The 13204-nt window shown below is 40.1% G+C and overlaps 2 protein-coding genes across 7 annotated transcripts in view; one reads left to right on the top strand and one right to left on the bottom strand.

Moving 5' to 3' along the window:
* The window catches only part of C14H7orf50 (chromosome 14 C7orf50 homolog), a 140769-nt gene that overhangs the window by 51209 nt on the left and 76356 nt on the right, over nucleotides 1-13204 (top strand). The gene's annotated exons all lie outside the window — the stretch shown is intronic.
* Nucleotides 5473-13204, bottom strand: part of GPR146 (G protein-coupled receptor 146) — a 48974-nt gene continuing 41242 nt past the window's right edge. For all 4 annotated transcript variants that reach the window (XM_060282459.1, XM_035131322.2, XM_060282458.1 and 1 more), the window contains one exon: nucleotides 5473-12833. In XM_060282459.1, coding sequence (XP_060138442.1) covers nucleotides 11788-12833 — 1046 coding nt within the window. In that variant the 3' untranslated portion in view covers nucleotides 5473-11787. The remainder of the gene's footprint in view (nucleotides 12834-13204) is intronic.

The raw sequence follows: 13204 nt of genomic DNA, 5'->3' as shown, positions 1-13204 counted from the left end.
ATCGCCGAAGAATAGATGCTTTCTAATTTTGGTGCTTTAGGAGACTCTTGAGAGTCCCATGGATTGCAAGAAGATCAAACCTATCCATTCTGAAGGAAATCAGCCCCGAGTGCTCACTGGAAGGACAGATCGTGAAGCTGAGGCTCCAAGACTTTGGCCGCCTCATGAGAAGAGAAGACTCCATGGAAAAGATCCTGATGTTGGGAAAAATGGAGGGCACAAGGAGAAGGGGACGACAGAGGACGAGATGGCTGGACAGTGTTCTTGAAGCTACGAACATGAGTTTGACCAAACTGCGGGAGGCAGTGGAAGACAGGAGTGCCTGGCGTGCTATGGTCCATGGGGTCACGAAGAGTCAGACACGACTAAACGACTAAACAACAACAACATTGTAATTCAAGGTGACTTTGAAGCAGGCAGTGTAGTGTGGAACAGACTTGTTTAGTGGGTTCTGTACCTCAATTTCTTCTGAGGTTTCAGCAAGGATTAGGAGCATAATGTGAACTCAAGACCTCTTGTGTAAAGGGGACAGGCGTGGCATCTGCTAAAGGCACAACTGTGGTATAACTGGTTGAACCCTTTGGCCTTATGCACATATAATGTGTTCCTGCTGCATATGTAGAGTATACGGATGCCATTTATTTAGTTAAATTAAAGATAACCAACCTGAGGTACAAACAGGGAAGTGGTCTGTGGCGCTGCAGGACTGGAGTAGAAATGCAGATCTGCTACAGTATTATTAGGAATTATTATTTTCATACTACAGTATTTAAATTTTTATTTACAGCAGGACTTCTGTTTCATTAATTTCTATGCACCAAGCTCTTATAAAAATATATGTATTCGGTGTACAAAATACTGTGTTATCACTTGCAAAAGAAGTGTGTGTGTTAATTTATGTTTCAGCTTATGTGCATGTTTATAAAAAAATTCCTTCAGTAGCACCTTAAAGACCAACTAAGTTTTTATTTTGGTATGAGCTTTCGTGTGCATGCACACTTCTTCAGATACAGTGAAATGGAAGTTTCCAGGCACTTATGTAGAGAAGGGGTGGGGAGGGGTGGGGATGGGGAGGGGGGATCACTCAGGAGGGTGGTGGAAATGGGTGATTGACTGACTGATAGCTGTTGATGACCGCAAACGACTGCAAATGGTTTTGCATGAAAAAGCAAGGGTTGAGATGGCTGAAGATCGCTTATCATGTATAATGAGATAAGAACCCGATATCTCTGTTCAAACCAGGTCCCTCCATGGTTTTGAGCTTGGTGATAAGTTGCAATTCAGCAACTTCTCTTTCCAGTCTATTTCTGAAATTCTTTTGTAGTAAGACAGCTACTTTGAGATCTTGTATAGAATGTCCTGGGAGATTGAAGTGTTCTCCTACTGGTTTTTCTGTCTTCTGGTTCCTGATGTCAGATTTATGTCCATTTATCCTTTGGCGTAGGGTTTGGCCTGTTTGTCCAATATAGAGAGCTGAAGGGCACTGTTGGCATTTGATGGCATACACAATGTTAGAGGATGAGCAATTAAATAGTCCTGAGATGGTATGTTGGATGTTGTTGGGGCCAGTAATGGTGTTGTCTGGGTGTATGTGGCAGCAAAGTTGGCATCTGGGTTTATTGCAGGCTCTGGTACCAGTGTCCATGTTAAGTCTGGTGGTTGTATTATTGTGGGTGAGGAGTTGTTTAAGATTGGGTGGCTGTCTGTAGGCAATGAAAGGTCTTCCTCCCAGAGCTTGAGAAAGGGAGCGGTCATTGTCCAGGAGAGGTTGTAGATCTCTGATGATGCGTTGTACTGTTTTAGCTTGGGAGCTGTATGTGATGACTAGTGGTGTTCTGTTATTTTCTTTTTTGGGTCTGTCTTGCAGCAGGTTCTCTCTAGGTATCTGTCTGGCTCTGTTGATCTGTTGTTTAACTTCATCAGGTGGATATTTTAGTTCTAAAAAGGTTTGCTGTAGATCTCTTAGGTGAGATTCTCTGTCTGTAGAGTTGGAACAGATGCGGTTGTAACGTAAGGCCTGGCTGTATACGATGGATTGTTTGGTATGTTTGGGATGGTAGCTAGAAGCATGTAGATATGTTTGTCGGTCAGTTGGTTTTCTGTATAAGGTGGTGTCTATACGTCCATCCTGTATTTTTATAGTAGTGTCCAAAAAATGTATTTCTTGCATAGATTGGTTCATTGTTAGGTTGATGGTGGGGTGAAAGTCATTGAATGTCTGGTGGAAGGTTTCCAGGGTCTGTTGTCCATGTGTCCAGATAATAAAAATATCGTCAATGTATCGCAGGTACAGGAGAGGTTTGAGTGGGTAGGAGTTAAGGAAACGTTGTTCTAAATCTGCCATGAAGATGTTGGCATACTGTGGGGCCATGCGGGTGCCCATGGCTGTGCCGCTGATCTGGAGGAACAGGTCATCACCAAATTTGAAGTGGTTGTGGGTAAGGACAAAGTGGCAGAGTTTGGTAGCAAAGTCCGCTGTGGTTTTATCTGAAATGGTGTTCCTTATGGCTTGTAAACCATCATTGTGTGGGATGTTGGTATATAGAGATTCCACATCACATACAGCTCCCAAGCTAAAACAGTACAACGCATCATCAGAGATCTACAACCTCTCCTGTACAATGACCGCTCCCTTTCTCAAGCTCTGGGAGGAAGACCTTTCATTGCCTACAGACAGCCACCCAATCTTAAACAACTCCTCACCCACAATAATACAACCACCAGACTTAACATGGACACTGGTACCAGAGCCTGCAATAAACCCAGATGCCAACTTTGCTGCCACATACACCCAGACAACACCATTACTGGCCCCAACAACATCCAACATACCATCTCAGGACTATTTAATTGCTCATCCTCTAACATTGTGTATGCCATCAAATGCCAACAGTGCCCTTCAGCTCTCTATATTGGACAAACAGGCCAAACCCTACGCCAAAGGATAAATGGACATAAATCTGACATCAGGAACCAGAAGACAGAAAAACCAGTAGGAGAACACTTCAATCTCCCAGGACATTCTATACAAGATCTCAAAGTAGCTGTCTTACTACAAAAGAATTTCAGAAATAGACTGGAAAGAGAAGTTGCTGAATTGCAACTTATCACCAAGCTCAAAACCATGGAGGGACCTGGTTTGAACAGAGATATCGGGTTCTTATCTCATGATAAGCGATCTTCAGCCATCTCAACCCTTGCTTTTTCATGCAAAACCATTTGCAGTCGTTTGCGGTCATCAACAGCTATCAGTCAGTCAATCACCCATTTCCACCACCCTCCTGAGTGATCCCCCCTCCCCATCCCCACCCCTCCCCACCCCTTCTCTACATAAGTGCCTGGAAACTTCCATTTCACTGTATCTGAAGAAGTGTGCATGCACACGAAAGCTCATACCAAAATAAAAACTTAGTTGGTCTTTAAGGTGCTACTGAAGGAATTTTTTTATTTTACTTCGATCCAGACCAACACGGCTACCTACCTGTAACCAGTGCATGTTTATGTTATTGTTTGCTTAGATTATCTGTTTTGTTATTACTTAACTGAAAACCTCAAAAACAAATTTTAAAAAACTTTTAAAATGTAACAAAAAATAAAACAAAATACACAGAGGAAGCAAGTTTGTCAGCTGACAAGAAGGTATTAAAATAGTAAATCTCAAGTAGAATGGCACTATTTTAAACTTAAGCAGTGTACATAGGTGTATATATAGTTCTCCCTTAAATTAGTGCTCCTCAGAGTATCCATTATGATACAATTCTAGAATGAAGGTACCGGTAATTGATGAGAGAATGTTGTATTGCATTCTATAGTTAACCACAGGGTGGCGTTTCTGAAGAAACAACAATAAGATTGGTATTTCTAAGGGTGAGCTGCTCATCGAATCAATTGTAGAGATAGAAGGGACCTCGAGGGTCATCAGCTCCAACCTCCTGCAATGCAGGAATCTCAGCTGGATCGTACATGACAGATGGTCATCCAACCTCTGCTTAAAAACCTCCAAGGGAAGAGAGTCCATCACCTCTTCTAGGAGTCTGTCCCACTGTCAAATAGCTTTTACCGTCAGAAAACTTTCTCATAACTTGAAACCATTGGTTCGAGACCTAGCCTGTGAAGCAGGAGAAAGCAGGCTTGCTCCATCCTCCATGTGACAGCCCTTAAGATATTTGAAGATGGCTATCATATCTCCTCCCAGTCTCCTCTTTAGTATGCTAAACATATCCAGTTCCTTCAACAGCTTGTCAGTAATCTTGACATGAGCACCAAGACATGAAAATTGTGATTGCAGCCATCAGTAAGGCAAGGAGGTATTGTTTGTGAGGTCATTTCCCTCCATGGCACCTGAGGCTGCAGCCTGAAATGAGTGGGGAGATCCTGTGTGTGCTTATGTCACTCACTTGGTTCAGGCAACCATGGTTTATATTATCATGAACAAGCTGCAGTGATACTTGGTCTCACTTGCTCCCTTCTTTTCCTTTTTGTGCAAGGGGAGAAGAGTGAATAATCCCACTTCCATTTTTTACTAAAACGCAGTTCTTCCAACACATTCCAACTTGTAGAACTGTGGTTCTGCAGTGATTCCTGGAGGGCATTCAGCTCCTCCCTCTGAATTTAGCAGGCAGTGCACAAAGTTTTGACCACCTTGTCTTGGAGAGGAGCCATCTCACACCCTCCAACCTGGTCCCTGCCTTAAGCTGTGGGTGGTTGGGTCCACGGCTGCTTTCCCCATTTTCTGATCTCTCTTTCATGGATCTTTTATTCACTCTATTGATCTTCAGCCTTTCCTCCCTCCCCTTCCTCTCCCCCATTTCTCAGTATAGGGCAGAGCACCCAGCACATGGTGAACAAGAAGGCTGCAGAACCAGCAGTGCAGCAAGGGAGCCATGGTTTTTCCAGTGGTTTCCATCTTATCCATGCAAGGAGAGGCCAACTGTGCTTAGGAACAGCCCACAGTGGGTGGTATTTTCCTCCCACTCATGCAGAGGGGGGTAATGCTTGGTACTGAGTAAAGGAGGCTGTAACTTGCTATCCAATCCTTTCCCACACCTGCCTTTGGGTCAGCCAGGACCTTCTCACCACATGATGACTAGCGGAAAAGCTACAGTGCCCTCCAAGCAGAGCCACTTGGAAGAGTGCAAGCAACCTTCCTATTCCCAGCATTCATTTTTGGTAGAGCCTAAAAGCAGGTCATTTATCACTTTCTGTTATGGGAGCAGGGTGGGGAGGAATTCTTCAAGTTTCTCAAGTGAGGCTGGTGGTCAGGGAAGTGAAAGTGGTACAGTCCCCACAAACAGCAGGCCCTTGTACCCCCACAAGAATAAGAAACCCCCCTCAAATAGCCATGAAAAGCTGGTCATAAGAAGAAGAGGCATGTTAAGTTAAGAGATGCGAGAGCCCAGAAAAAAATTGATTTTTTGGGGGGGGGCACCTCCTTTTCCCAAAGCCTTTTTTGTTTTTTCCCCTGCAAAAAAATTGAAGATTTAATTATTGTTATTTTTGGGAATTATGAAATACTTTCTTTTAGAAGGATGAACAAAATGGTTGAAGACAAAGTGCTCATACATTTACTTGCCCAAAATAATTTCTAATACTGTGTAACAGGAAGACTTTTATGCAAGAATGTTGGTAGTTAATGTTTTATTGTTGGGGCCCATAGGTATTTTAGGAGAAATTGGCACAGTTTTCCTTCTCTTAACTTTGGACCCCTTCATATAAACAAGTAAATAAAGGAATTGCAGCAGCTGTGATGAGTCCTCCAAGCCCCTTGTGTCGTTGGCATTACCTTGAGGGTATTGTGTTTTGGTGCTAGGCCTGATTGGGATGATGTGGTGATGATGACTTAACAATCTGATTGCTGGGTTCTGCAGCAGCTGAAGCTTCTTGACATTTTTAAAAGCCAGTCCCTTATAAAGCATATTACAGTTATTATACAATCCTAGCTTTTATTAGAAGTTGGATGACTGCAAACTTAATCTAGTGAAAGTACTTCTCCTATTGTCTGCCTTCAGTATATTGTAGAGTGACAGGTTTGGTGTAAGAATTTAAATCCAGGTCTGTCTCGGGAGACAGTGGAGGAAGTGCGTCTTTGAGGGTGAAGTCAAACGCTTGGAGAGTTACAGTGTGTGCTGTGGCTGTAGAGACCGATATGGGAAAGACATGTTTTGTTGCAGTTGGGGCAGGTGAAAATGATATAAAATAGATGAATAATTGAAACAGACTTGTAGGGATCGTGAGGGTCATCAGGCCCAACCCACTGCAATGCAGGAACCTTTTGCCCAGTCTGGGGCTCGAACCCATTCCCTTGAGATTAAGCGTCTCATGCTCTACCGATTGAAGATATAAAAACTTTGGGAAAAGATGACACAAGTTGAGGCGGGGATGGATTTTTATTAGTTTATTGATTTGACATAAATCTCTCCCCATTTAGAGGAGATCTACAAATCATAACCATTTTCAAAAATGCTAATCTTTACTCTGAGAAAAATAATACTGTTAATAATGGCACTGTTGTGCTGACTTTCAGAACACATATAAATCATATACAGTACTCTTTAATGATCTAGAGAAGTTTATTTTTAAATGATAAATTTGTATCTTAGGAAATAATTTAATAAATTCTTTAAAATGTTCTTTTTACATCAGTAGATTGCTTCTCTCTGCATATATACAGTAATATTCATTGTAATGTCAGTTTGGCTCATATATACAAAGTAACTGAAACCTTCAGGCATTGAAATGGAAAGGCCCCATATTTGATAAGTAGGAAGTTAATATGCTTTAAGAAAGAACATAATTCATTTTTAATTCTTTAGACGTCTTTATCTTCACTGCTTTATATTTCCCATTGGACTCATAGCTTTTTATTGGCATAAAGGTGACAGACCTGTTGTCTTCTTAGTTATTTATCTCAAAGCTTATCTGAATATCACATGTGATGCAAAGTTTATGGAAGTGTGTTTGCAATTCCTGTTTGGCATTTTAGAGGTAAAAATAGCACAGGGTGGTTTTGTGGAACATTATCTGGAAAGCAGCTAAAAGATCGGGTATTTGCATGTTACACTCTCTCTCTCTCTCTCTCTCTCTCTCTCTCTCTCACACACACACACACACACACACAAACATAATCTTTAACCAGTTTAAGAGAGAAAACACAGAACTGGGAAATTACCACAAATGAAAAATTTGCAAACATTTTGAACAAAAGTGGCTCAAAATGTAGAACAATCTTCATATTAATGACTTACAGAGTTGATTGCATAAAAAGTAACCAATCCATATATCTGCTGCCCTTTTCAATTTTCAAAGTACTGTTGCTTTTCTAGAACATTGCACTGTATCATAACTCAATTGAATTTGAGCTTCCAAGTAAAAAGCATGCCTGAAATGCAGGAGGCAGGATATTCTGTTGACTAGGCAAAGGCAGAAAGTCAGGCCTTTTATATTTATATTGGGCCTGATCAATCCAGGGGCTTCATGCTGTCTGCCTATCACAGGGACTGATGCTGGGGTTCAAACTTATATTTAAAAAGACATATCCAATGAGCTGAAATGAAAGTCCCAGACATATTGTTGAATAAAGCCCATGAAACCAACTTCTGAAAAAGCGTTATTTGAAATCCACTGTGGTGTTTTAAGTGTGAGAGAGCAGACCAAGAAAAAGAAAAAGAAAAAGTAAACAAAATTTCTTAATGCATTACAGTGGTACCTTGGTTCTCAAACGCCTTGGTTCCCAAATGCCGGAAACCTAGAAGTAAGTGTTCCGGTTTTCGTACATTTTTCGGAAGCCGAACATCCAATGCAATTGTTGGCTATTGTTTCCAGGGTGTCTTCACCAATCAGAAGCTGCACCTTGGTTTTCAAACATTTCGGAAGTCAAACGGACTTCCAGAATGGATTACGTTTGGTGTTTTTGTTTTTGCTATTTTGCATTTTTGATTTTGAGGTTTTTTCCAGTTAATTTGTTTTTATGACTGTGTGGAACCCAGTTCAGCTACTGATTTATTGTGTGACTATGGAAATGGATAAAAGTCCCCGCCATCCAAACAATGACTATTCTCAGTGCAGGTAAAAAAAATTTTTTTTAATTTTTATCATCTACAATACTGTCTTATTTATTTTATAGTACAGTATATTGATTATTGCTTTCATTTTATGGATTCATGGTCTCATTAGATAGTAAATTTCATGTTAAATTTCTGTTTTAGGGATTGTTTTTAATCCATTTTGCATTACTTTCTGTGGGAAAGCGCGCCTTTGTTTTGAAACGGACCTACGGAACAGATTAAGTTTGAGAATCAAGGTACCACTGTACACCTGCCACGTTTTGTGGATAAACATACGTTTTCTGAAGCAGGGGATTTTGTGAGTGGCAAAAGAAATTACTGATACTCTGTCTTATGCAATTTAATAATGTTTGTGGAATTTAAAAAGGAGATTATTCCAGTACCAGTTCACTCTGCTTAATTCGTTTTTACAACACACCTGGCAATATTAATAGACTAGATGTATTTGGTTAAATATTTATCTACTGAGAAGGGGTCTCTACTTTGATAGGAACAGATTTGACAATATAAGAGTTATAGCCTCCTGGGCAGTTTCAGTGCTTAAAATAATAAAAGGCCATTGTGATTTCATAAAGCCTACGCAGGACTGAAACACCAAGTAGATATTGTAAATCAGAACATTAGGTCCTGAAGTCATGCAATTTCAGCTTTGTTTTGTTTAGCTCTTTCTACAACTTGTGTAGCACAAAAAGCTGAATATAACCTAATTGAATCTGATTTTTTTGAAAGTTGAGTCTAAAGACCTAAACTAAGAATTGTGAAACATCCTGTATTTTAGTCCACTCAGTTCCAAGAACCACTGCCTTAAGAGATCCCTTCCAGTACTACCTTGACAAATGATGTTGTGTGGCAGCAAGAGAAGAGAGCAATTGGAAATAAGATGCTATGTTAAGTTCTTGCCAAAACTACCAGTATCTTATTAGTGCATATCAGGACCAAATGGGGCTAAATGTCCAATTCTGATGTAGAATTGGTATGTTTTCAATTACTGAACCTATAGGTTTTAACTGGATCTGCAGTAGGAAGAAAATAATAGAGTTTTATATTAGCGGAGAAGATACCAGGGGAAACCTTGCATCTCTGGTACTGATAGTAATATTTTGGTGTTAAACATACTTGGACCTTGGAGCTGCAGTGAAATTTAGACTCCGAATATGAAATACTGAAGGATAAGTCACTTACGAGACTAAACATGTGAAGAATTCATAATCATGTACTCTTGTCAAGGAGATTTGGAGAGCATTGGGGGGATTATACTGTGATGGTATATATAGTGTGAAAACACAGGGTGCCACATTTATGTGATCCTGCTGGATAGTCCTTTATGTGGACAAACTTCAACAGAGTGAAGTTATATTAAAGAGAGTTTCAAGAAAATACACCTAACGGAAATATGTATTCAATAAATTGGGGTGCCCAACTTCCAAGAGACTACGATCTACTCACATAGTTAAAAGCTGAAAAACTGGCAGTGATCTACCCCCTTTTTGGGGAACAAAATAAAAAAATTCCTTCCAGCATCACCTTAGAGACCAACTAAGATTGTCATTGGTATGAGCTTTCATGTGCATGTGCACTTCTTCAGATACCCCTTTTTGGAGGTTCAGGTCAAAGTTTTTGAGAAGAAACCGACATGGAGCTTTTTTTTTTAGGAAGGAAAGCCCTGTTTTTGGTGGTTCAGATCATTTTAGGGGTGCAGGGCAAAGGTGTTCAGTTTTTTTTAGGGGAGCAAAAGTTTTGTAGCTTCTTTGGCGGGGAGCCACTGATCTACCACAGACATCCAGTGATCTACCTGTTGGACATGCCTGCAATAAATGAATGTAACTATATTTAAAAAGTAACTTAGGGTGTTTCTTTGAAAAAATACATACAGTATTACTAATAGAATCAGAATCAGGCTGTGAAGGAAAGAATGTAGCTGTATTAATGTGCATGATTATCAATCTCTGCAGCCTGATTTCTCCATGTATAGTGCACTCTGTGTGTTCATGAAGCAAAACAAGTTTTTTCTTAGGCAAAAATGAGCAGCCATTTGCATATCTCTGAGGTGCTTCTACAAACCCACAAAGATTTCTAGTTTCTTCCTTCCACCTGCAATGCCTCATACTGCACTGAATTGTGTTCTGGGTGGTCTTTGACCTTCTCAGATGCTATTTCTGGAGACAACTGGAACTGTAGCAGGGGTGGCCCGGGACGTATTGTCGCTTGAGGTAAAATAAAACCCACTGCTGTGCCCTAGCATGGGCGCACATTGCCGCTGCCACGGCCTCGTGGTGCACTATACGCCCGCCTCCTCTGTGGCGTGGGTGCCCCAATGTTGCTGTGGTGATTCCTGCAACAGGGCATGCCTGTGGAGGTGGAGGAGGTATGGCCACAGATGAGGTTGTGGCAAGTGGTGTGTTCTTCAGGCCCAGATCTGCTGCCTGAGGCTGCCATCTCACCTCATGGGTGGGCCCTGAGCAGCAGTGTGAATAAAAGCAGTGGACGTGTGCACAGGATTTCTTATGTGGCCCTTTGGAGCCTAACTTTTGCCTGCTCTTTTCACTGACTTGTAATATGTGACAAGAATGGAAGAAAAGCAGCACCGTCTAAGGAGGAAGTGGGCTAAATCAGCTAAAAAAACTCGGGCTAGAATGATCAGAATCCTGCTTCTGATGCAGTTCATAGGCTGCCTGTTCACACAAGTTGCTGTTCTATGGCACAAGTGAGTTAGAGATGCCCCTCTTCCGTCTCTCATTTAATAATGAAAAGACAAACTTTTGTAAACCTTTAAAGTTACTCCTTTCCATTACAGAAGTAATACTTTAAAATGCTAATCAGAACCACAATTACTCAGCCCCTAAAATAATGTAGTTAATTTGCATGAATATTTGTGGACCATAACAATTAGATACACGCTGTTTAACCCCATGTGCTTTTTAATTTTTTTTCATATTAAATTTGTCCTTCATTTTATTAGGTAAAGCAATATTTTTGTTTTTCTTACTTTTTCTAAAAGTGGCTACCAGTACTTCTGACTGATTGAAATGATTTTGTGATACAAAGTAAGAAAGACATAAATGCTTCTTTTGATGCATTGCTAAATGTAGGAAAATATGAATAATTAAAGATACATTAAAACAAATATTAATTTGCAAATCAGAATTTTAGAATTGCAAATAGACGCTCCTTTTACAATATGATTTTGCAAAATAAGCAAGAAAATATAATTAAATACTAAAGTAATTTTATCCTTGATACTTCATTTTAGAGTGCTACACAATTGGACCAGTATGCTCATTAGTGGAGAGTATGAGTATCTCAATGAAAAGGTGCTCTCCTCATCTTGAAATAAAACCACTTTGTAAAATTAAAAATCATGTTATTTTATACGGAACATAAAAAATACCATATTTGTTTAGTTCTAGAAGATTACAAAGTGCTAGGTGTTCAGTCAAAGCTTTTTGGCCCTCTAGTGATTTTATCCAGGCAGAATTCTCAGAACAAAGCTCATAGTGTAACTGAATCAGTGCATTGAAATCTCAGAAATCAAAGGGTAATCTGCAGATGGAATCTGAACAATTTTCTAACCATCTTCATTACCTGTATAGTTTAAAACTGAGAGCTCCTGATTTACAGTGTAAACCCCTTTTCCTATCATCTTTGCTAGGTGACCTGCACAAAAGAAAAACTTGGAGAATAAGCTTTGCAAACTAGGTTCTGGCCAACCGGCATTCATTCATACCTACGTTATAACTTGCTGAACAACCGTGCGTTCATGAGAGCATCCTTGATTTCCACAGTGCAGTTTTTTAAGCAGCCTTCGCAATTTGATTGGAAAGTTTTTGTTGATGTATCGGTAAAGTAGAGGCATGACAAAACTGCTTGAAAAAGCCAAGAATTTTGACAGTCCCTTGGTAAAATGTAATACTCTAGTGTAATTTTCATCCGTGATTTTTCCTTGCATACTAGTTAATGTGTTTACTAGAAGAGTTACATAATAAGGTGTCCATAATGTGAACTGTGTACAAACAGTAGCAATCAAAAGCCTGTGTACTGATGGATCTAATCTTCCAGTGTCTTGATCCAGCGGTGTTGCCTCTTTGCGTATTCGCAGAATTAACACAAGCGCATATAGCACAGCAATGGCTGGTACGATGTATCCGATGAAAACCATGATGGCATCTGCTGCTTCTTTGTTCTGCATTTTGGAACATTCTATTATTTTAGTGGAGACATGGTTGCAGACATAAAACAGAAGAGATGAAAAGCTGGTAAGCATAGCTCCTCCCCAAATAAATCCACACACATGCTTTGTGTTGTATACACTAGACATGTAAGTTCTTGGCAAAGCACGTTCAATGTAGTAGTCCAGGCTGAGTAGTGTGGTAGAATACATGATAACCAGAGATGATACATTGAACAAGATAAGCAAGGTAATGTAGACTTCATTGTTGAAACTCCAGATGGCCCATTTTGTACTGGCAGGTCCTAGAAGGTACATTGGTGCAATAGCATTGATGATGAGGCCAGCAATTGCAATATTGACAAAGTAAACATCTGGCATGGTCATAGTTGCTTTGTTGTATAGGTTGACTAGCACCAGTAGGGCATTATAACACAGGCCAATTGGGAAACAGATGATGAGGTAGAGCAATGAAAAAATGGAAAGTACAAGATGGAAATCATGGCAAAGCTGCTGGTCCTCTATGCTTTTGGTACCATTGAAAGATTCGCAGTTCCACATAGTGACCTTAACGTGTATGTCTTCTTGGCTGGTCACCAGCTTTCCTAAATGGGGGGAAAAGACAATATATGTATTTATTTCTTTAAAAAAATGAAAATAATCCATCATTTTCTCTCATCTATATAATGCACAGTGCTATTTTTCTAGAAAAGAGGTACAGAACTCACCATGAACGCCTCACTTGTTCTCTTATAATGGCAATGGTGCCTGCCTGAGAGGTGCTGCGACCGAGTTGAAAAAAAGCCCTGTCTAATTACCTACACTTTATAGAAGTTTAAAATATCATTTAAAATATAATTTTATAATTTGAAGACTGGAATATAAAGTCATCAAGACTGGAATATAAAGTCATCAATTTCCTTGTGTCTAGGATGGCATGCTCCATGACAGCTATTTTCTGCTTAGCATGGCTGTG

The sequence above is a fragment of the Zootoca vivipara genome, chromosome 14, assembly GCF_963506605.1.
Source record: "Zootoca vivipara chromosome 14, rZooViv1.1, whole genome shotgun sequence".
NCBI classification, from domain to species: Eukaryota; Metazoa; Chordata; class Lepidosauria; order Squamata; family Lacertidae; genus Zootoca; species Zootoca vivipara.
This window is presented reverse-complemented; position numbering and strand designations above follow the sequence as displayed.